This window comes from Aythya fuligula, chromosome Z (assembly GCF_009819795.1).
Source record: "Aythya fuligula isolate bAytFul2 chromosome Z, bAytFul2.pri, whole genome shotgun sequence".
NCBI classification, from domain to species: Eukaryota; Metazoa; Chordata; class Aves; order Anseriformes; family Anatidae; genus Aythya; species Aythya fuligula.
Genome location: NC_045593.1, coordinates 71,897,054 through 71,921,336, shown reverse-complemented (window position 1 = coordinate 71,921,336; position 24,283 = coordinate 71,897,054). Strand labels below are relative to the sequence as shown.

General features: G+C 43.4%; 1 protein-coding gene across 4 annotated transcripts in view; it reads right to left on the bottom strand.

Moving 5' to 3' along the window:
• Positions 1-3,876: 3,876 nt before the first annotated feature.
• The window catches only part of MOB3B (MOB kinase activator 3B), an 88,913-nt gene continuing 68,506 nt past the window's right edge, over positions 3,877-24,283 (bottom strand). For 3 of the 4 annotated variants that reach the window (XM_032205927.1, XM_032205928.1, XM_032205929.1), the window contains 2 exons: positions 21,592-21,794; positions 3,877-7,108 (listed from right to left, as the gene is read on the bottom strand). In XM_032205927.1, the coding sequence (XP_032061818.1) occupies positions 7,079-7,108; positions 21,592-21,794 (233 nt within the window). In that variant the 3' untranslated portion in view covers positions 3,877-7,078. The remainder of the gene's footprint in view (positions 7,109-21,591; positions 21,795-24,283) is intronic. The other variant, XM_032205930.1, reaches the window with a different exon arrangement.

The window sequence follows — 24,283 nt, the reverse complement described above, 5'->3', positions numbered from 1 at the left end:
TTCATCAGCTTGAAAACTCACAGCAGCCATTTTGAGAAGGATAAAGGCCATGCATTATGTTTTTAAGGTTTTGTTGTTGTGTGGTTTTTTAATTACTTATTTAAATCCCCAAAGAGTTTGTAAACAAATAAATGTCATTTCTCTCCTTGTGCTTGATCATGTTGTGACTACCTAAAAATTAAGCAAGCAGGCAGATTAGTTGGGCATGGAATTAACACAGTTTTATGGTGGCAAATGGGAAAGCAGGTGACTTTTTCATTAGGATTAACTGTGCAGCTCTGACAGACATGTGTGACTTCAAGTGTGTAAAGCGTGAGAGTTATGAGATTGCATGGTTTGTGTGTTTCTCTCATCATTCACTAAGATAAACACTCATCCAGTGAAGTCAAAAGCAAGTGATTCTCTCTTTCCATTAGAACAGCATAAATTGAAAATACATTTATTTCAATAACCACTCATCGGCAGGAATCAGAACAGAACAATTTGTGGAAACGTCAGATTTCTACCTCCCGAGCCCACGAGAGACCAAAAGACTGTGAGAGAAATGCACATCATTGCAGCAAAAGGCTGCTAGACTGTGATGTATTTCTTCTTACAGCAGGAGAGTGGCTTGATTTACTGCTTCTGCAACGAGATGCCACCTCCCCTCCTAACCGCTGCCACTCCTAGTGTCGTATTTATTACTGAATGGTTGATAATTACATGGTGCATGGTTTTCGGGGACGTGAGCAACATGCAGCTTTTACTCTGCTGATAATGGTGCCATGCAAACACATGCACCCGGCATGTGACACCTTCGGATTACCAGCCAATTAACTCAAATTGCTCTAAATTGCTGTGATCTATTAAATGCAATCCAAGGGCTCAAATCATGAGGTTCGTCTGCCGCAAGTCAGAACCACCTTTTCACTCATGCAGAGCTCTCTGTTTTCCGTGGCATCTCCTGCTCGTTTTCCCTCGCTGCTGCTTTGTGCTGGCCCTGGGAGCTGCACAGAGCAGTGCATACAACAGGGAAGGCCGAATCCTGCCTCGCCACCACATTGTGCAGCCGCAGACGATGCCACGCCATCCCAGTGACAGCAGAAGATGCAGCTGACACAACTTCTCCAGTGTAAGAGGCAGCCAGCCTGCCCTCTCCCCTGCCGCTTCACTCCTGCTCGGGCTGCTGCAGCCCCAGAGCCTTCTTTGGCTTTCTTTGCCCGTAGGGATGGTGGATGGGTCGTGGTAAACTCGGTGTCCAGCAGGACCCCCAGGCCCCGTTCTGCCAGGCTGCTGCCCAGCTGGGTGGCCCCAGCCTGTTCCCAGGTGCAGGGCTCTGCTTCTCCTTTTGTTAAATTCCACGGGATTCCTGTTTTCCAATTACTCCACTCATCCTAGCATCCTAATACTCAGCTCCCCAAAGAGGAGCCTAAAGAGAGCTCCTCACCCCAAGTCTGGTGTCAGGTCTTCTCTCGTGGGCTGTCTCTGCCTTTCCCAAAGCCACTACTGACCCCAGCTCCTTCTCCCTCGCCTCACTGCTCCCCTCCAGCTCTGTAACTGACCCGTGTCCAGCTCCTGCTCTCCCATCTCCCTGCAGCACCACGGGTGCCCCGACTCTGCTCCCCCTCCAGCTATGCTCCCATACAGCACATAGGCACGTGAGCCTATCAAGAAATTTCACCCTGCAGCACGGAAAACACTGGCATTTGCCTTCCCAGAGAATCAGGATTCCAAACAACTTCACAACACTCCTGTGAGATTACGTTTCTTTTATTCATGATATTTGGATTTTATAGCTTCATCCACCAGGATTGACTTGAAAAGCAGTCTTTCACGGTGTCCTTTTCCTTTAATGACTATAGCAGTTAGTGTTGGTCTCTCTTCTCAGACAGCTGAATCCCCATTTAACAACAAGCAGAACAAAAAGAGACTAAGACACATCTAACATCATTAAAAAATATTCAAATACCAAACAGCACTGATGAAGAGGAAAATGAATTAAGCATTTATTTGTTAGAAATATCCCCTTAAAAATAGCAAAAGAAAAATATATATTCTGTGGGAATGTGTGGGGATTATACGCGTACCTATTTACACACCGATACTTCCACATCAACATCCTCACCAAAACACACATGCACACGCACGCACTCGCACACACACATTAGACTGGAAAAGTAATTATTTTTATTTTTGTTGTGGTTTGTTGTTGTTGTTGTTGTTTTGGTGTGTGAGTGTCTGTGTGTTGTTTACTTTTCCCCTGGGAGAATATTGTTGCATCTTTTTACTATGTTGTATTTGTCTTTAAAACAGGAAAACTAATTAAAATAGAAAAGAAACAACTACTTTTAAGAGCTCAAGCTTATTTGATTAATACCCTGAAAAGCACTGCTTTTCTCATTAGCATAAAATACATGAAAAATCAAGTTTAATCATTTTGGATTTGAACGTGTACCACTACCAGGTTCTTACTAATGATTTGGCTTACTTTGCCCTTGGAACTACTTGTGTAATTATTAAAAAATACCTTTAATTTCTCCCAAGATATAGGAAAAAATGTCTGATCACTGACCACTTGTATACATCTGATCCCCCAGTGTCATCCCCTTTCTAAAGCACTTGAAGCATGTCATATAGTGGCAAACATATTCCTGTTTTATACATAGTGCATTCTGTTTCGCAGTGCTTGAAGGCAATTCCTGCCCTCTGCTTCTGCTCTTCTGAAGAGAAAATGGAAAAACAACCCTTGTTGGTATCTCGTCAGAGGGCGTAGGTGAGAGCTGTCCCTCTGGAGGCAGAGAGGCGAGAAAGCTCATCTTCAACACAACATCATCCTTGGAGAGGTACAGAGAAAATTAAGAGGCAGAAGGTCAGCTCTAAGCCCTCACACCCAAGGTATTTTCAGAAACCCCAAGAACATGTAGGAATGACAAGAAGCAGAAGGAATGGCCTTTAGTGGGTGGCTCCAGAACGTGTAATTTATTCAACCCAAGTGCAAAGGTGCTGAAGACCCTGTTCCATATTTAGGAGAGAAAGCAACCGGAGACCTTGGACCTTCATCTAGATCTCTCTGGCTGAGAGAAGGCCGCCTTTAGCTGGAAACACCCTGGAATCGCCATTGGTAAGAGCAAAGACCTGAGAGGATATTGATAACAGTGACTTGGCTACTTGCTCCCCAGATACCAAGGGCACCATTCCCCCTGTCTCCTTCTACGCAGCCCTGGGAATTTTCCTGTGCATGACTGCTGCAAGGATGCTCAGCGTTCAGCCCTTAGGTCTCTGCTTGTCTTCAGTAGTTGCCTGTAGGTCCCACCGAGTTACATTAACTGCTTGTCTCCTGTCTCCCTGCCCTGTTAATGACGAGTCAGGAAAGTTGAACACCTTGTATGGTGCAAGCTTTGCTGCTTAGAGCTTGAGTTCTTGGCAAAAGCTCATTTCCAGAGGTACCTTCTCTCAAATCCAATGGAAATCATCATTTTCACTGCTATCAGCAAAAAAAACTCCCCAGTAGTCCCTGGGACTCCATCCTTCCTACAGCCCAAGAGAGGTTAAGATCTTTTTCAAGTTACATTGTCACTGCAGTGTAGCACTAACCTATGTTCACACAAAGCAGCAGTTCATTACAAAATCCCTTATTACAGAGACAAATCAATGAAGGCTATTAAGTCTATAATCACTGAAGGCAATTTTGGCATCACAGGAGCCTTTCACACTCTGAAGTAAAGCTGGCTGTGGCCTCAATCAATTAAAGTGATGCCAATTACATTGCCTTGAAGCTCAGCGCTAACAACATCTCTTAAGATAACTGCCAGACTCAAGAGTGTTGTGGGTTTTTTTTGTTTGTTTTTTTTTTGTTTGTTTGTTTTTGTTTAATTTTGTTTTGTTTTTAGGCAGGAAAAAAACAAAACAAAACAAAACAAAACAAAAAAAAAGACCTAATTGAAAGACTGGAAAGGTGGAAAGGTGAGTAAAAGAAACAAAATAAAACCAAACCAAACCAAACAAAAAACATAATCCCAGAACCACATGAAATGCTGTTAAAACACAGGCTGGGGAATGGTTAGGAACACATATAATTGGTAAGATCAAGCAGAAAGATTTTCTCAGTAGGTGAAATGAGTGTCTTTGCATACAGTTGCATTTAAGCTATGGTTCTCGTAACGTATCCTGAGGAATTGCATAAATCAGGACCTGTGATTAACAACCAAAACAAGACACTGGATGTGGCCCTGAGCAAATTGCTGCTGAAGCCGGAATCTGTCAGATCTGGATCCAACAGGGTGCGGCCCCTCTCTTCCAGGGGAGGAGGAAACCAGGGAACACGGCACTGCCATGCGGCGATGCCACCTTCCGGACATCATTCCTGCCAGGACATCAAATACCAGGCACAGGAAAGGGAGGGATGGCACGAGATGGTGAGGCCATGGCCCAACACCTCTGCAGCAAAGGCAGGGCTTGTTGGAGACAGCTGGGCAAAGGCCCAAGCCCGCCACGTGCAGGAAGTTTATTTCATCACCTGGCAAACTCCAGCTTCCCGGGTTCTCTGCAGTCTCTTCAGGAGCGGGCAGGTCTGAGATGCCCAGACGTGAGCCTGCGCTTAGCCTGGCACAGATGGGAAATGAGGAGGGTGCCAGGAAGCCGCTCCCCTGCCTCCTGGGCCATGGCTTGGGCCAGTGCCCGTCACCACACCACGGGTGCTGACTGCAATAGCTACAGGCTCACGGGGAAAATACAAGCTGGAGCAAAGCACCAGAGCGAGTAACCAAACCGAGCACGTTCTGTGGCTGGTTCAGCTCCTGGGCTGGAAGGGCTTTTCCATGAGACCCACAGGAATTTTGTCCAGGTCCAACACAAGTCCCTCAGGAGTCCTTCCACTCTGCGTTTCCCTCCTTTGCCTCACAACACGTGCTTCACCACAGAAGAGAACAGAAGAGTTTAGGAAACTGAAAGACTCTGTTAGAAGAAGGAAAATACTCCAGCAGTTTTGCAAACACACTGAGATTAATGCATTTACAAGAAGATTATCTTAAAGTAATTAAAAGCAACTGGGAACAAATTCTGCTGTGTTTTCAAACTCCACTACAGCAATTAGACTGAAGACAGCACATGGTAGATAGCACAACAGAATGAAGAGTAGATTATTTTATGCATAAAATGCGATCTTTTTCAATTTATGTAGTGGCTCTGATCTTTTCGTTAATCTTTAGCACAGAGCATGGCAGTGCTGCTCAGCCATAGGACCACCAGATGGGGCTGACTGCAGTGAAGTTCAAGCGCAGCAGGGCAGTGACCGTGCTCTTCGCAGCAGGGTAGGAGAAACCCTGCCACATGCAACTGATGTTGCAAATCCAGGCAGTCCTCATCCACACGTCCTGTGAAGCCTTCTTCCACAGACACATTTATCCTCCGTCTAAAATGAAGCAGCTAAGCTCAGCAGCAGCTATGGCAGTGAGTTCCACAAGCTGGTTTTATCCCGCAAGAGTGCCAGCGCCCCGAAAATTATACGTGTATTGCAGTCCCCAGAGAATTAACCTGATTGCAAAGACCACTGAAGGAGGTAGGACACTCCAGACCACTCCCTTGGAAGCAAAGGACAATGCTGCTTGTGTCATCCTAAAGATGCAGAAGTGTCTCCACCTAGCTACATGGGATGTTCACAGACCAAGGCCCTGTGTCCCAGCAAGGACGTGATCACCAACACTTACAAGCTCTGTTTTAAGCAAGCAAACAAATCAGAATACACCACAACATGAGCCAGGAAAGGTTTGCTGTTATGCTTAATTTCTGCTACACCCCTATTTCAAATGTCCCAGACACTGGATGCTTTACGAGATCTGCTTCTGAAAATGCCTCAGAAGAAATAAACAAAACCAACACTCTTGAGGGGAAGGCAGCAACAGGGTTCAGCACTCACCAAGGAAGAGTAATCTCTAACTATAACAAAAATGTGCAAAATGCATTAGAAGGCACAGAATACATAGGTGTGTTCCACTTGATCCCCATTTATTCAGCTAAATCTCTCTTGTGATCTGTTAAGTATTGCTTAAAAAAAAAAAAAAAAGCCTTTTATTGGGCATATTTACATAGAAGACTGGATTTACTGCAATGTAGCCTTCCAGGCTGTCCACCAATGTGTTATTAAGCTGGGCTGGGAAGTGCAGAAAATAATGTGAATTACTCCACTGGGGAAAGGAGCCACATGGTTGGACATTGTTTAGATGCGACAGAGATTTTCATTTAGTCCCTCCTGCCCTGACTGTTACATTACTCATCTTTATCTCCTGATTACCTACATTAAATTTATTTCTCCCTGAAAATATAAAACTTTAAGGTGAATGGGTGGGGTCCTTTCTCTAAGGGGATAGGAGGACATCATTTACAGGACAGATCAGTGCACTTCATAGGGTATTTCATGACAATGCTGACTATGAATTGCTTTTTTATGTAATGCAGCAACACCAACCAGATTTCCTGTCCATTACAGCAAGAATTCAAAGGTAAGACATCAACACTGCAGTGCTGTATCTGGGTGTGCACTCAGGTAGCTGGGATCAGAGGCTGCCCCACTGTCACCCCACTACGAGTCACACCAAAGCACAAACCATCTGATCAGCAAACGGACAGGGCTGTGTTCCTGGAAAGTCACGGCTCGCTGGGATTTGGGAATGGTGGCCAAGCCTTGGGTGGTGGTGAAGGGAGGGAGACATGAAAGGCTGTGAGTCTTCTGCGATTCCAGGCTGCCTTGATAACCTGGAGGTCAGCCCGGGGGGGACGAATTTCAGTAAAGCATTAGCAGCAGGAAGGTGTTCTGTCATCATTCATGGCTGAAGAGGTTCTTATCCCTAACGAAGGAGCTGGAACTAATACCAAGTTGATTCTTCTTTTTCTCACTAACCCACGTCGCTCGGATGAGGTTCTAGCAGCATATTCAGGGTTAAGCACACGGACAGCAGTGGGAAGCTTTTGTGAAAGTAACTGTGGTTCCCAGCTTCTCAGCTTTCCTGGATTAACAAGCAGGTTCATTCTGCGAGGGCTGTCATGTTCTCGAACTCTGCAGCAAGACGAAAATTGGACTTTGCTTTTCTTCAGTGGGTGTTTTTTAGTGACACATCCTGGTTGTCATCTCTTTCTGTAAAACAAGAAGGGAGATTAAATAGCAAAGGGCATTTGTTGTAAAGTATGCATATTCCTCTTCCCAATTACCATTTCGGCATCTGTGCAAACTCACCTATTTTTATATGCCACCATCCTTCTGCTCCTCTCTGTCACTTTCAAGGACAATGAACGTAATTGGCAATTAGCATGCTGCTTTCTGTCACTGTTGACAGCTTTAATACCTCACTAATTCCCTAGCCCTGCCATATAAATGGTGCTGCATCCCACACAAAAGGAATAAATCACCTGACAACGTACTCAGAGGTAGAAAACTTCTAACTTAATGTGAGAAAAAGGATTCCACTGTACCTACATCCAACAAGAAACGTGGAGATACATTTCTATCTAATAATTTCTGCCTGGAAATTATGGACACACAGGGCAAGGCTCTTCCAGGACTCGACCAGAGCTGTGGAATTTGACCATGATGGCATCTGGGAGCATTCAGACTGCATTAGGAACTGGGGCCTGGGATCCACAATGGGATTTTATTTTATTTGACTTATTTATGGGCATTTTGATGCACACTGTCTGGTAGCTGACTATCCTATTCTATACAATCCTTCATGCTGGTCAGCAGAAATGCTGGAAAGAAGTATCAGATGGGTCTGTACTTTTCTAAATTTCTGTCAGAATTTGGAGGTGAAAATGTGTCTTGCTCTGAACAAAGGTCAAGTCTTCTGTGGGAACAGGGGCATGTTAAGATCAAAAGTCTGTTATTTTGTATGGGTTTTGGCAAAAGATGTAGGAATAAGGAAAGAAGCCCCAGATTTGAGGTCAGGCTTGAAGGGCTGAAGCACCTACAGGTCAGTGGGGCCATGCAGATTCTACCTTTGGCTCTTCTTTCAGTGTCTCCAGACCTGTACAGCATTTCCTATGGAAATTAGATTTACCAAGCTGGCAGAAGTTTCTAAAAATCGTAGCTTGCTTGAATAATTTGTTATGTGTGTCAGAATATAATGCAAAGGCCTTGGCAGTCTCTCGGCATAGCAGGTAATTTATGACTTAAAACATGGAATTGTAGGATTTCTTTCCCCTTTCAGAGCTTTAATTGGTTTCTGTTCCTGGTTGTTTCACAGACTATCTTACATCACCTGTTATTTTGCTGTCATGCAGGTAACAGAATGGGATATTGTCATTTGCAGCTGCTATAAAGGCAATGCAACTAGTCCAGCAATTTCTAGGGTTGTCTGTAATACCCACAGTGATCCACACAGTAATCCAAACGGGTACTTGATTCTCCCTCTCACTTGTTAAAGGTGATGAAGGTAAACTGTTGTGGAAGGATCTGTCCCCTTTTCCTGTTAAATGTTGGATGTGCTCTGCCACCCGTGAGTTTTGGTGGCACGGCAGTGTCCCCAGGGGCGTTTTTGCCAGCCGGGGACCTGCGGTGTGTCTCTGTGCTCCCAGCTGCCTCCACGCGGTGGTGCCAGGCTTTCAGGCCTGGGGAAGGACTGCCGCTCGCACAGCATCTTCTGCAGGAAAATCTTCTATTTCCCCCATCTGAAGATAGTCTGTGCGATGCAGCACCACCACTCCTTGCTGCAGCTGCTGCCCAGCATCTGCTTGTGGGCAGGCAGCGGCATCTATCTCTGCAAAAGCAGCATGCAGGACAATAAAGCAGCACCAGGGTCCCTGTAAAAAACCTGGCCATGCTTCTTCGGGAGCAGTGGGAGGCAGACTCTCCCTCTCAATGAAATAATAAAGCTTTGTAAGCAACTCATTCAACACGCAAAATGCATTTCCACTCCTAAATAAAAAAAGTAGTGTCAGAGGTAGGAGATGAGACGTGGGTAAATATATCCAGGCAAAGGAAAGAGCAGGAGCCTGGGTTATCTGTAAACCAGAGTGCTTTAAACCAGCTTGCTATGTGAGTGTCTGAAATGTTTCAGCATCAATAAATTGCCCCTGCAAGTTTCACTGCCCAGGTGTCATGACCCATGGAGCTACAATGCCACTGAGCTCCGCAGTTTGGACAGAAATTATCTCTTACTGTAACACAATTCCTGCCCACGGCTGTCCCTCCCTTCACCTCTGTGATACTGCTAGGACAATGGTGTCCACCATCGTCCCCCCAACTCCTATTTCCCCCACCCAACCCTGTCACAACAACGTTGCTGCAGAAGGCTCTGCACGTTTTCTCCCAGCTTCTGCTCAAAGGGTCTTCTTCCAGCACCTGCTTGGTTTTGGTCTGGAAAATGTTCACCGAAGTTACAAAGTCAGGAAATCCTTGAAACCTACAGAGTATCATTATCTTCTGATGCACAGAAACCTCTTCTATACTGACCTAGATTGTTATAGATCACAGTGCACAGAAATACAGAAACACGGTCACATTGCATTCCTGTACATATGTGCACGTTTCTACTTATTTCAGACAATGAGCTGAAAATGCTTTAAAAAAAAAAAAAAAAAAAAGAAAGAAAGAAAACCGTCAAGAAGTTAATTGGTCCATGCTTTGCGACAGTGACCTACTTCTAGCTGTTTTTTCTGTACGGGAATTTACAAAAAGGAAAGATTTTATTATTATTATTTTTAGAAAGACTGATATAATTATAAAGCTGGCAAAGGGCAAGTTGGCCTCAGCCAAAACTCTGGTGCGAGAGAGGTGAGACAGGGCCCAGCTGCCGAGCCTTTCACAGAGCAAACCTGGGGCTGGGACCTCTCCCAGCCAGGGACTGTAGCAGCCAGCCTCTCCCTTGGCATGGAGCCTGCACCAAAGTCTCCCGTGAAATTTGGAGGTACCAGGGAGACTGACACAGCCCCACGCCAGTTAAATCAGCCCTCTCAGACCTCTCCAGAGATGTGGCTCCTCAGCCGTCCTGGTGGTGCACAGCAGAGATGAGCACTGCCTTCAGCACAAGCTCAAGGCTAAGTCTTGTCCAGAGCTTCTTGAGTCTTTCTTGCTTGTGCTTCTCTGAAACCTAACAGGTTGTTTTAATTTGGGGAAAACACAGAGGTACGTTCTTGACTAATGATTACTCATCAAAAGCATGTTAGGAGTACTTCCCAAACTGGGAAAAGGACAACTGGTTGTGGTCTGCCTGCAGACTGGAAGTGCTGAATGCCTGGCAAGGACAAGGACAGCCAGCCCCACTGGAGGATGAAATGTCCAGGCCAGGCAGCAAGTTGAAGGAGTAGGTGTGGAGATAAGGATAGGCACACACAGGCATTTTTTGAAGATGTTTAAAACTTTCAAAGTCTGCCTGTACTGACCAAACACCCAGAACAAGACTAGCAGAAAGCTCCACACCTGAGCTGGTGAAAATAGATCCAATTCCCCTTCAAAAGCAATTACCAGAAATTCTAGAGTTTTATTCTGTACCACAGCATTCAGAGGCTTGTTCCTTCTCCCAGTTTTGGGTCACACAACTCAAAAAAAACAAAGGCAGAAATGAGCGGTGTTTTCAAAGCCAAAATACAAAGCAGATATTAAAGCTTCGACCCAATCTGTGAGATGACTGTGCCCAGAGAACAGCCACCAAAAGACAGCCCCACCAAAGATGGGTTCCCCACCAAAGAACGATGTTCTTCTAAGAAAATGGTGTTGCTACGCGTGTGAGAGTCAGAATTAGAGTAGCCAAAATGTAAGGCGTAAAAAAACAAACGTCACCCCAGCACCAGCATTTAATGGAAGCAAATGCTGGATGTTGGGGGATCCACGGTCTGCAAAAGCTGATGGGAGAGTGGGTGAATTCACACACGTGAACGGCATGAACAACATCACCCTGTGAGTATGCCACTGCTGTGCCAATTGCCCTCACTGAAACGAGCACGGGTCATGACTTCTGCCACTTTTGCTGTTGTGGTTTTCCCCACGAAGATTTCAACAACTGATGAACCATCATCGTGCGGACAAAGGTCTCAGTATCCTGGTCACAAAGGATGCTGTTTGCTGGGAGGAATGCAGATCACGCCCTCCAAGATCCAGCGTTGCACAACTGATCTATATTCAGACAGCTAATTAATCAGGATAGGAATGCTAAAGCCATATTTGTAACAAGTTATTTGCTAAACTCCTTTTTTTTTTTTTTTTTCCCTTGTGTTTTTAGTCATACCTTTTATCTTCATTTACAAGTTGTTTTCTCCAAAGTTATTTTACAATTTTTTTAGTTGCCACTGTCTCTGCACACCAATAGAAAAAAAAAAAATGACAGGCTGGTAATTGCTACTGTCCAACAGGCAAATTGATCATCTGGGTATTTCCTTTGTTACAACTTCTTTTCCTTGAGTGAGCCTCAATTATGATGATGCTTAGGACTAGATTAATCCCTCCCACAATCTGCTTGGTTCCAGGGTAGATGTTTCAAAGCTAAGCAAGGCCTGATGATAATCCTCGTTGATCACTCCTGAATTTGTACAGCAGCGTTTGCAGGACACAGATAATATTCCTGTCTGCAAATGTAATCCCTTATCACTGGTGACAAAGGCACTTCATCAACTGACTGCACGTGGCAGCAGGACCAGGAGATCGCACTGAGAAACGCACCTGTCAGTGGGGTTGGGTTCAGGCAGCTGATACACACACAACGTGCACTCGGGTGACTGACTTGCTTAAATAAGTCATGTTCCCAGAATGTGCCTTCACCTCCTGCATGTTTGTTTCCTCAGTAACAATGGAAGAAACCTCCTTCTGTGGCTGGTTTTTGTGTGTCTTTCCCTTGGCACTGAGGTCATGCAGACTGAACAAGCAAATGGTGAGGCTATCTTTAGTATAAAAGTTTGCAGATTTTTTTTCAGACACACCAGTTCTCTGCTATAAGCTACAACATGGTTAAGGTTTCACATAAATCATTTTGTACACTAACAGATCTATAACAAGGGCACAATAAATGCATTTTCATGTTTTCTTCAACTTTTTACAATTACAGATGGAAAAACCTGTTTGATCCAATTCTGGACAGTTTTGCCACTGTCTGGTTCTACCTGCAACCAGAACCTGCAGGTGTGACCTGCAACCCTGCCTCCCATCGGCGACAGGGCACCAGAAGGGGCCAAGGAAGGTGCCCAGCTGTGGTTCCAGCCCAACAATCCTGGCTCTGATTCAGCCAACAACTTAAACACGGGCCTAAACCCATGGGCAGGAAGCTCAAATGCAAGTAGAGGGGACACTTATCTATCCATTATCAAAAACAGAGATTCAGATTTCCTTTTTGTACCACACCTGATCTGGAGTACCCCGTCATTTTTTGTGGCTTTGTAACCACAATTGCCTTTTTCTGTTCTTTTTTTTTTTGTTCTTTTTTTATTTTTTTTCTTTGCTGCTGTAACCAGGCCAGCTACACCCCACACTTACTAAATGAGCACACATAATTCACCAGGAATGCAAGATTCACATTAACTCATCAGAAGCATTGCCTTAATTAAATAATTATGGATTTTTTGACAGTCATGCCTATAGCAATATTGTAGGAGTTCCTTGTAACACAAAAATGAAGGAAGAAGTGCAGAAGTACCAAATGGATGCTACTGACAGTTACTTTCTCCTCTAAAGCTTTGCAGGACTGAACACAGTTGGAAGACCAAGCTCCTTCGAAGTTTCCTGTTCTCACTTTACCCTAGACTATTAACCCTAACTCTTTTAATCTGGTATTAATAAATCTCTTTGAAGTACAAACGCGTTGCTGTTTATCACAAAACAGGAAATGTGGGCTAATTTGGAGAAGCCCTTTTTATTCAACAGCCTGTAATTTACATTCATTAGCAAAACTTTAAAACAGGATTCATGTGGTGTCTCACCAGCGAAAGAAAAATATACTTCTGTAACCACAAAATAGACAGAAGTGTGTCAGAGCACAAGATGGCTCAATGGCTAATCCGAAGCACCACACAGAACCACACCAAAACCTCTGGTGAATCACTGACATGCAGAAAATTGTCAGTAGGACTGCCCTTCAGCCTTCCTGTTCTTCGCACCGTACATTTGGATTCAGTGTAAGCAAAGCAGCTGACGTGATGAAAATAGTCATTAAAAACATGCATGCCAGAAAGGATCTACTCAAAAACTCTGGCAGTGCAGTGCATCTTATGACTTTGCTTTTTTCAAGCATCACAGTTGAGAATTCTGCTTTTCAGCATTGTTAAGTCCTGATGTTCTCATCTGTTTCCATAATTTCTTACAGGAAGTGGAGGAGATGAGGAAAAAATATGGCATTTCTTTAGATATCACTTACATATTTTTTGATTTAGAGATCAGATTCATTTGTTGAGAAATTTTGGCAATTTGTACAGAGTAAAAGAAATCCTGCTGCGTATTATCACCATACCTTGTTGAAGTGGAAAAAAGGGACTGGCAGCAGGGAATGCTTGGTTTCTTTTTTTATTTTTTTTCTTTCCATTTTTTTTAAGGAAAAAAAGATACTGATGGCTAGTTAGAAGCAGTGACATGCCTTGCCTGAATAGGGACTCTTTTACTACAGCAAACAGCTGGAGAAAATAAAGAAAAAAAAATAAAGAAAAAAGAAAAGAAATAAAGAATCTAATGACTACTTTAAAGCTGACTTAGCTACTAGTTATTTATTTTTGTATAATACCCGGGCAAGTAGTAAGGCAGCCTACCGTTCTGAAATGAGTGACCGAATTTATAACTGTGAGCAAGAACATCTCAGGGAAACTACTATGAATTTATACAATAAAACTGACACACAAGTACCTGAGTTATGAGCATTTTTAGAATAGCTGTATGCATGCATTATATGCACGGATAGAACCAGCGAGCACACACACACAGCCTCTGATACCATTATCTGCATGCACACGCATGCGAGGCGTTCGTTCTGCATCTGCTGTTGAAGCACTGGGCTGTTGAAGACACTTTTCTACAAGGTGCATGGCAGATACTCAGTAGGTGAATTCTGTTTGAAGAGGGGCTGATGGTCAATTCCATCTAGCAGAAGGCGTGGCATGCAATTTTGTGGGAGTGCAGATGTCGGAGGAGGGACGGGAAAGTTGGGTGCCAGTTTGTCTATTAGGACAATTTCTTGTTACTGAGAGGGTTTCCTGCCCTCCCTTTGGAAGTCCCAATGCCAATGCATGAGGAGAGCAGAAAGAAAAGTTTTTCACACAGAAGCTTCACTGGCAGATTTCAGAGTCAGAAACTGTTCATGACAGATCAATTAGACACTGACCAGTTATCCTTTCTGGAGCACCACCTATGGCTCTGAACAAGATTAAACCTTATGGGTTCCCTACCTAAAGCTTAAGCCATCTGGACAGAATACAAAACACACTGGAAAGTCTAGAATAAAAAAAAATAAAAATAAAAAAAGACAGATACCTTTAAAACAACGTGCTAGTATTCTTCTTGTCTTGCTCCTTTAAGTGCTGCAAAATGGGACAACTCAGAAGGATCCAATGGGCTGTACTTGTAATGAACATCAATATAAAACAGAATTGGGTAGCTATGAAGGATGGTGGTAACAAAAACACAATGACTTAATGAAATTAGTTCTTTGCTTTCAAGCTTAAACTGTCCTTTGCTGAGTGGCAGATCATTTATAAGTCAAGGTTTGAAACTGCTTATTTCACAGCCCATTGATTTATGGGTGCCAACGTTGCTTTCACGATGGCTGGATGTATATATGGAGAAAACGGTCTGGAAAAAAAATGCAAATTCCAGTTTCACCACAAACATAAAAAACAGCCAAGCAGAAAAAGCAATGATTTGGGAAAAAAAAAAAAAAAGAAAAAAGAAAAAAAAAAAAAGTGAATTATGAAAGGTATAATTCTGTTTAAAAATCTATGCTTGAGAAATGTATCTGCAGTAGAAGCCTCATTTGATCATCCTGTTTAACTCTGCTGTGTTTCACCTGAGCGTGCCCTTGTTGAAATGCCAGTAGTTTGCCATGTTTTGTTAAGCCTGCTACCGCTGTTTTTTCCACTGTAAGCTCTGGAGGGGGCTACTGACAGATGGGCCATGTTTACAGTTTTTCTGCAACATCTATGGCAATGAATTTCTGGCAATGAAGTGCCTGATGAATAAACATTATTTTTTTTTTGTGGGAGACAAAGAGGCAGCAAAACTGCTAATTATTTTGTGAAAAGATGTACTGTTTGCAGTAAGCTGTATGTCTAACAGCAGCTACTTGGGCACAGGAGTGACAGATCTGGGGACTGATTCTTATGCCTTGCTGTACCTACCCCTGGGAAAGCAAGAAGTAAAAATGAGAAACTCATAGTGTTCACCTGAACAGCATTTGCTTCGAGTACTGCTGAATAGCTCATCCTGAAGCAGGGTGAAGCTTGGTTCATTGATTTGACTTTTGTGTGACTCCCCCAGCCAGTGGCTGCACTGGCTCAAGCAGCTGCTGCAAGCCCAAGGTGCCACATTTTCCTGTGTCAGACTGCGCTCATTGTGGCATAAGATGACTGTGAAACCATACCTTAAGTGATTTTTTTTAAATAGATTAAAGAAAATATTGGATGGAAGACCTGGAGGTGGAAATACTGCCTCTTCACAACAATGCCACACGTACAGCAGGCATTTTTTACATCCCAGCTGTATACAAAAATAACCCTTCCTTTTCCTCGCGTCACTTTTGGCCATTCTGCTAAATGTGCGCACAAACCTGTCCATGGGGTACAGAAGCATAAAAACCAGCACACTGTGCAGTACTGGTGTTGGTGACAAAACAGCACATGAATATACCACCCAAGACTGTGGGGCTACAATTTTCCTCTGAATTTTGTGGGAAGATATCAAATAATCCCACTGACTGAGAAGAAAGTGCTCCAGATTTACATCAATGTAATCAGGGCAGCAACACAGCTCTGAAGCATAAAATATGGGAAGGTAGAGCTTTTACACAAACCTCGCTGTGAAATTTCCTGAATTAATTTTAACTTTGGAATCCTACTGTCACTCAGCCCATGATGGGTTTTTGCAATTAACCTACAATACAGCTTGATAAGGGAGGAAAAAAATACAAACCCTGAACACAGTTTAATGTTTAGGTTGATGTATTAAACACTCATCTCTTTACTTGCTAGACTGCCTGGATAAACCCTAGAAGTTCCAGGGAACTTTCTCAAGTTCCCACTTGAGAAAGGAAGTTTCCTAGAGAGATAAAAAAACAAACAAACAAAAAACATGTAAGTACTTTTAAGCGACTCGTAATATTGGATGAAAATGTTATCAGAAGCCAATCACGCCACAAGGTCAATGGAAGATTTTACATTCAGAATTATACAGAATAAGGAAAGAAGACCTTACTATCTGTGTTTATTCTGCAGATTAACTCCATCCCCATGGAGGCAATTACCAGTTTGTCCATTTTTATGCATGCAGCTCCACTGACTGCCATCACTTCCAACCCTCAAATTATCTATTTGCTACCATAGCTGATTATTTTCACATCAAAATTAAATCACTACTTTAACAGTTATCATAACAACATCTTTAAGTAAAACCCTTCTCTGTTTTTCTCCATCCAAATGTAGTTATTACTTTCTGTTCTCATAAAACAAAATGTTTACCAAAAAAATACTTCTGAGAGAAAGGTCAAAGTTTTCAAGGGATGGGAATTATAAAAAAAAAATAAAAATAAAAATCTAAAGTATGAGCAAAGCAGATGGCCACATTCTTCTGTCTTTTATCCTTGTCCTCAGAGGGGAATTTCACTGCAATCAATAGTTTTCAAAGTTGCGTAGGAATCTGCTGGGAATCTGACTGGTTTGCTATGTATTTTTGGCTATTTCTGAAAGAGCACAAAAGTTACTCCTTGCTCTGTAAGAGGACACTGTGTTGGTTAAACATGAAAATGTACAAAAATGGCATGTGCTGGTATCTCTATCTGTCTGGCCAATAGATGTGCACATTTGACAATTCCTGGTAACTGAGAGAGAAGCAAATGTACTCAAACCAGATGAACCCTTCCATCATATTTGCCAGTGTTTGACCCCCTTGCTCATCACTTCCCACAGTTCTTTGGCACCAGATGAACTCCTGACCTGCCCACAGTTCTGAAATGTACGTGTTTTTGCCACCTAGATTTGTTATTAGAACGCAAGTTTCAAAGTACGTATCGAATACACAGATGCACAGATTTCCAGGCCCTCTATGACCTTCCTCAAACTTGCAGAGCAAGAAGACCAAATAACACGTTTTTTTTTTTCTTTAGAGTTGTACCTTAAGGTTATGCTAACCAGTAGTGCTCGGTAGTGAGAGAGAAATAGGTCCACACCTCCCACAAGGAAAAAAAAAAAGTGTCTTAAGAACCTTGCTCCTTTGAATGAATTTACACTATGCTCAGATCTTTAAATTTAACACAGAAATCTCACCATGTTTTGGGGTGTAGTTTTTAATTTAATATAACTCTGACAAGCACAAGGCATACTGAAACAGCAGGCCAGTGAAAATGCAGGGATTTAGAAATCAAATCAGGATACTGCAACATACACTAAGAAGTTGGGAGCAAACTGCTGCCTCACCTGTTGTCATGCTGTTACCTGACAAAATGCTTTGCACTGAGGTTCAGCCACAAATCTCTAAGGCCTCTGAACAAGAGGAGAAATACAGCTGCAGGATTCTTTGCCTCTGTGTCTGTCTGGCAGGCACCTTCTGGCTCAGGGGAAAAAAAAACACACTGTGGTTTAATGCCTCCATGGCACTAATTTTATTGCTTTTCAGAAGCCTTTTTTTTTTTCCTTTCCTTTACCAGAGGACACGTTGCTGTGGTTGTGCTGATCCTCAGGTTTCATGACACGATCACTGCCTCTCCAGCTAAGCCTGGAGCACAGCAATAAACAGACTCTGTGATCACCAAACCCAGCATCCAAAAAGAGCCCCCTGCCTTCAGGAGTGGAAGGAGGAATTCAGCTTCTTCGAAGCAGCAGGGCCAGGGAAACTGCTTCTGTGACCCGAGGCTGTGTCATACCTAGCAGCCACTTTCAAAAGATAAACTCCTTCACAGGGAGGCTGCTCCACCTGCAGCAGCACTTTATTCCTGCTAGTTAGCCTTTCTCTTCTGAGATAAGAGTAATGGAAAGAGATGCGTATCAGGGAAGGTACTCACCTCCCTTTACAGGAAAAGCAGATTTATGACTCAGCTCACTGGGCTGAGCTAAAGAAATCAAGAAGTATTTGGAAGGGATTATGTTGCCTTGCATGCAGCAGCTTGTATTCCTTAAAAATACACAAACCGATGATCGACCCGAAGGGAGGAAGATGAACCAGGAGCAAGTTCTACTCTTATTACAGCTCTTACTTGGTGGTACCAGAGCATTTCACAAACACCGATGAATTCAAGCTCACAATACTGTCTAAATACTATATCCACTAAATACTATATCCAACAGAGGAAAACTCAAGAAGAGAGCTATTAGTTTACCCGTTGATAGGTAAGAAACCCAAATTTGAAACAAAATGCAAGGCTTCACCCCACAGTTTGCATATGACAACTAACACTTGCACCTTACTTTGCAGAGGATGCTTTGTACTGGGCTTAACCAGCCGGGTTTTGGTAGCAGAGGGTTACAGGGGTGGTGGGAGGCCAACAACTGCCCTGTGCCACTCACAGCCACTTCCAGCTGGCTCCAAAACTGCCATCAATAACCCACCATGTGCCAGAACCTCAACCAGAGAAGCCTGTGGCTCCTCTGCTCACAAACAGTCAGAAAGAGCAGCAGCTGCTAGAAGGCAAGGACACGGGGATGGAGGCACTGTTAGGGCCTGCATCATCCCTCACCTCACCAAAGGGACTGGCAATGTCTGGGTATAATGTGGAAAAAACAGAGTGAGTAGAGACTCCGAGGAAGGGAGAGAAGGTTTCTGTTAAATTTGAGCCTGGGGAAGAAGGCCCTTCTTTCCTGAGCATTTTGTTCAATTACTAGTCTTTTTTTTTTTTTTTTCCCTTGATATCCATATTATTTATCAAAAACTTTTTTTTTAATTGGCAAAAAAATGAAGCCGAATTCCCCAGCTCAGGACTGTTTTGCTCACAAGGTGCTTACAAGGTGCTTTGGCGTGTTCTGAAGTCCTACATGCTAAGAAAACAGTTGTTTAAAAAGAAGAGTGCAGGAGAAAAAAGCAGAAGAGCATTGCTGCTTCTGGAGCTGCACTAAGAGTCCCACTAAAAAGCACATTTAGATTGTTTCAAGCGTCCTGTGTAAGCATCTGCACAAGGTGAGAATGGGATGGAGGCACAGACATTGCCCAGCTAGACAACTTTCAGCCACCAAAACAGGCTCAGAGGTAAGCTAAGGTGAACTGTGACAGTGGAGGATAAAATCAGTCACTGGGAGCCAGTACAAAGCAGATGCCACATCCTAAACTCAGACCTTTGTTTATTTCCTGATAACTTCCCCGCGGAGATATGCCGTGAGGGTCTTCTGAGACCTCTTGTGGTGCACACTGCCTGTCTGCCTGTCAACTGTGCGAGAGACCAGGTATGTCCTCAGACTTCTTATTTCCTCCCACATTAACCAACTGGCCATGCCTTGTTTTCTTCAGGACCACCTGTGTGGTCAGAAAGCGTGCCAGCTTCCATTTTTTTCCTCCCAAAGCAGCTCTGTGAAAGGCTCAGGGACCTGTCAAATTAACACAGCCTTGGGGATGTGAAAAAGATATGGAGCATTTTAGACTACAGCCCCCACTTTAACTGAAGCTATGCAACTCCTGAATGGAAGGGAGGAACCCTATTTGACTCACTTGCTTCATTTGATTTTACAGCTGCTGCACGGGGTTGCAGAAGGCTGATAAAATCTGTTTTAAACAGACAGAGTAAGTCCTGCCAGCAGGCTAATATTACTATTCATCTACTGCCTGCTTCCCTCATTATTCTCCCTTTTTGGAGATATGTTGATAAGTACGTTGCCTTCCTGTTTATTAAAGCATGTGGCAGTCTGTTTTTTATTTAATCAGCCCTTGGCCTATTTTCTAATTAAGGGAGATAATGTAGGTTTGTTTCCTGCCATGGTGAACCTGACAGGGCATAGGTTGTCCTCAACTACCACACTACAATCCAAGATTATTTGCAATGTCTGCTGTTGTCTGGCAGCTCCTCCCTTTCTCTCTGCCCAGCTGAAGACAAAAGTACAGACTTTTTTGTTTGTTTGTTTTTGTTGTAGTTGTTTGGTTTTTTTTCTTTCTTTTTTTTTTTTTTTTGTTTTTTCCTGAATTTCCATGCTGCTGACACCCACCCAAGTGGCGGACAGGGAGATGAAAGAAGCAGGTGGGGCTTCGTCAGCTGGCTCACATGATGCCCTCCCAGTGCAGGTGGAACAGTTTTCTGGAAGACCATGAACCCCAGCTAAGTTCGTAATGCCGCATCCTGTGATAGCACTAAGGGCAGTTTTGTGAAGGGAGGGAATAGTGGAAGGCAGGGGGGAAGCACACACCAGTTGGAGCACATTCCTAGCCTGCTCTCCTGATAGGCTTCAGTCATTACACAGCACGTACACGTACCACCCCTGCAACAGCTCAGACTCCTACAGAAACACTTTGCCACGCTTCCAGGAATATTTAATACCATCTCCTTGTGCGTTTATGTGGAACGATTGAAAACCTGCCTGGAGATGGTTGTGGGCAACCTGCTGTAGGTGACACTGCCTCCAGAGGAGTGGGCTGGACTACAGCGTGTCCACGGGTGCCAGCCAGCCTCAGCTGTTCTGTGCTTCTGCAGGAAAAGAAATCCCAGTGGTTCTAGCACTGCATAAATGAGCTGTATGATAAGTACTTTCCAAACCCTGACCTGTGGAGAAATGTTGCCCTGATCCCTTTTAAAGTTGGCTGAACGACCGCAGTGGGGGGTTGTAGGTCAACTGCTTTCTGAATTGTCCCATGCTTTCACTTCTCTGTCTACACTTTTATTTTCATTTAAGAGCAACAGCAAAAGTGTTTCAATGTCTGAAGTCTTACTTTTGGATACAGGAAGTTTCATTTTGATCCATCTCAGGCCAAAAGGAAGTGTCTGGTTTTGTTACACTGTTAATTGTCTGAACCTCTGTCTCACCTCATCTGTTTCACTTAGATCCAGATCTAACACAGGCAGTACTTTCACAAACACCTACTTAGAGATTTAAAAAAAAAAAAAAATCCCATTTCACCTTTATACAGACCACTGTTCCCTTCACATGTATTCAGGTGACTGCTATGAGAACCATGCTGTTACTAACTAGTGAAAAAAAAAAAAAAAAAAGAATAAAACTATATAAAACATATAGTACAGGAAGGAGCAGAATAAAAATGAACTTTTGAAAAATGACAGCATTCCCCACGTTGCATTTCTCCATACAAAACACATTGCATTTTTATCTTTTGACTGAGCCTACAGAGCACCCCACAAATGCCGCAGCAGATGAAACAGATCTGTGGTCAGAGGCAAAGTTCTTCCTTTCAAATTGCCTGTGTTCAACCACTGACCTTATTCCCAGAGGAAATCCACTGCAACAAGTGTGGGAAAGGCTCAGTGAAGGGCAGCTGAAAATTTCCTAGAGCTTTCTCCCAGACCTTAAACTTACCAAAGGCTCTAGTTCTTTGCGGTCTATCAGGTTGAGCTCTGTCACAAAGTAATAAAAATGCTTGTAACAGGTATTGATGTGGGCCTCGGCCCCCATAAGGATGATACGGTCAAAGTGATGAATGTAGACGTGAACAAACACCCGAAAAAGCCGGCAGAGTATCTTCTTGCAGATCTGAAGGAAGTTCTTTGGAAAGGGAACACCTGTGAATAGAGAAGACAGGGTTGTCACAACCATCCTGTCATCCCACGACAACGGCTTTGGAGCAAAGCGTAAGTTTGTAACTACAAAAGAGCCTATGACTTCTTGGGCCTCCTTTCCAACCCATGAGATCACTTCATGAATCTGTTTAGCTTACTGCTAGCACCAAAGGTAACCAGGTACATAAGCATTTTAAAGGCTCAAGACCAATAGGTACAGGATCTTTTTTCCCTTAGTAGTTTAATGGTGGAACAGCCCGTGTTGTAACATTCAGTGATTTTCACTGGACTGCACACTGCCTCATTAACACCAATGGTTTCACGTCCTGAGGTGGCTCTCACATACTTTTATAGACAGAGTTTGTCATAGAAGTGATCGACTGTCTTCAGTGGCATGTTCACCACAGCAGATTTAATAATGAAGAGAGATTAAAGGACCACTCCCTTTGCTTTCACCTTCTTCTCAGTTACGCGTACTGCTATGATGGCTGTTTTACAGAAAAGCTCATAGACCCGCATGTTTCTGCAGATACCCCAAAACAACCATCCCAAAATAACTTGTAAGTTAGACCGCTCTGCAGCTGAAGACTCTGAAGCAGCAGCAAAAGCAAGATTTGCAAGTAAATCATCAACAGTCCACAGTGTAGCACTAACAGTGCCTTCAATGCTCCCCTTCATTAGAGACTTATCTATACGGCATTGTGTATCATGGGGCTGCCACAAAACCCTGAAGGATTCATCTCCTTCTCCGGCTGTGCCCTGGACATGATGACTTCAGTGTCATCCTCAAAACTCCAACGCTACTTTGCTTTTTTGCACATCCTCCTGATTTTTCAGTTATATTCCACGTGTTAGTCAGATCTGAACTACATAACTGTAGTTATTACTTCTTAAAAAAGAAAAAAAAATCTCATAGCTTATCAGCTCCATAACCACTGGAAGACTGGCTCATGTTCTCAGCAAGAAAAATGTTTATTATTTGCAGAAGGAAGATGGAGATATTAAATTAACATTACAACAAACTTTATAGTTTTAAAGTTTTAGTATCCTCTTACATATTGCTCAATACTCCTCAATACTCTATACTCCTCGATACTCAGTTGGTGAATTTTTATTATGAGGACATACAGTGAGAATTTCAATGTTTAAAAGAGAATTTTAACTAAATTGTCAGCTGTGGCTGTATCGCTCTGGGTCCCAAGAGGAAAACACACCTTACTCTGGACTCCCTGGTCCCATGCATGTCGGTATCACAGGATGAGGTGTATCTGTGGCTGATGTGAGCAGCACTATGCATCTTAACAGACAAGTGGGGAAGCCTCAGCACTCAGATGTGTCCTGATGTCAGTCCTGTGGGCAGACCCTAAAGGTACACTCCACGCCAAGTAGGAGTAGGTCCGAGCAGAAACTATGTTTAGGCCCAACTAATCCAAATAATTCCTTAGTCATCTGGAGGAGCCTAACATTCCCTCAAACTAAAACGAAACAGCCTTTTATGCTATGCACACAGCAGCCTACACACAGTACGACACAAACGAGCACAGCAAGACTGCAGACCCTAGTCTGCAGCAAATGCAGGAGTAAAGGTCTGAGCGTGTGAAATCAAGAGAGCCATCAAGGAAGCTCTGGTGCTCTTTTTCTCACACGTTTCCTGAGCAGTAACAACAGCCAGCAAAGCAGAACTAATGTACAGTCAATTAAAGAAATTCAGTTTACCACGCTGAGGGACAAGGTATGGAAAGTGGGAAGGACAAGACTGGAGGGCAGAGTTCACTCCTACTATTCATTTAACAGAAATGCTCAGGATATCCATGAGCTACATCCATGTTTGCCATTGCTGAGGTACAGATGATGTGCCAAAGTGCCTTGGTTTCTTTGGCCTGTGCTGGCTCATTGGAGGCTAATCCTTCTGACATAATTTCGGGCAGCTTCAAAGACACAGCCCAGCCTTCTTGCTCCTGATGCACAAACTAGGGTCCAGAGAAATAACTGCATCTGTTGGAGCACACCTACTTTACCTCCTTCAGAAACATTTGCTTTTGGTTGTCACATCTAATTGTAGGAATTAGTTCATCTCAAAGCCAAAGTCAGTATCTCAGGCCACGGAGGAGGAGGCCTAAATGCTCAAGCCATGAGCTTAGACACCTCTAAGCTACAGAAATCACAGTAGGTACAGCTGTCTTGCAATATTTGAATCAAAATCCCACACAATTAGCCAAACACCTGGATTATTAAAAGTGAGTTGTCATTTCCAAAGGCAAAATTAATATATCCAAAAGATGTAACAGAAACACCAGTTAGTTAACTAGGTGGATCACATTTCTTCAGGAACAGCTATATCAGCAGCCCGATTTACAGTTTTGTTGATCTACCCAAACCAGAATTTTAAAGATGCCCTCTAAAAAATATGTAACAATTAAAAAAAATGGGGCAGGGACGGTTCCTGATGTTGTCACTGCAAGCTGATCTGAGCAAGGAGGGCAGAGTTTCCT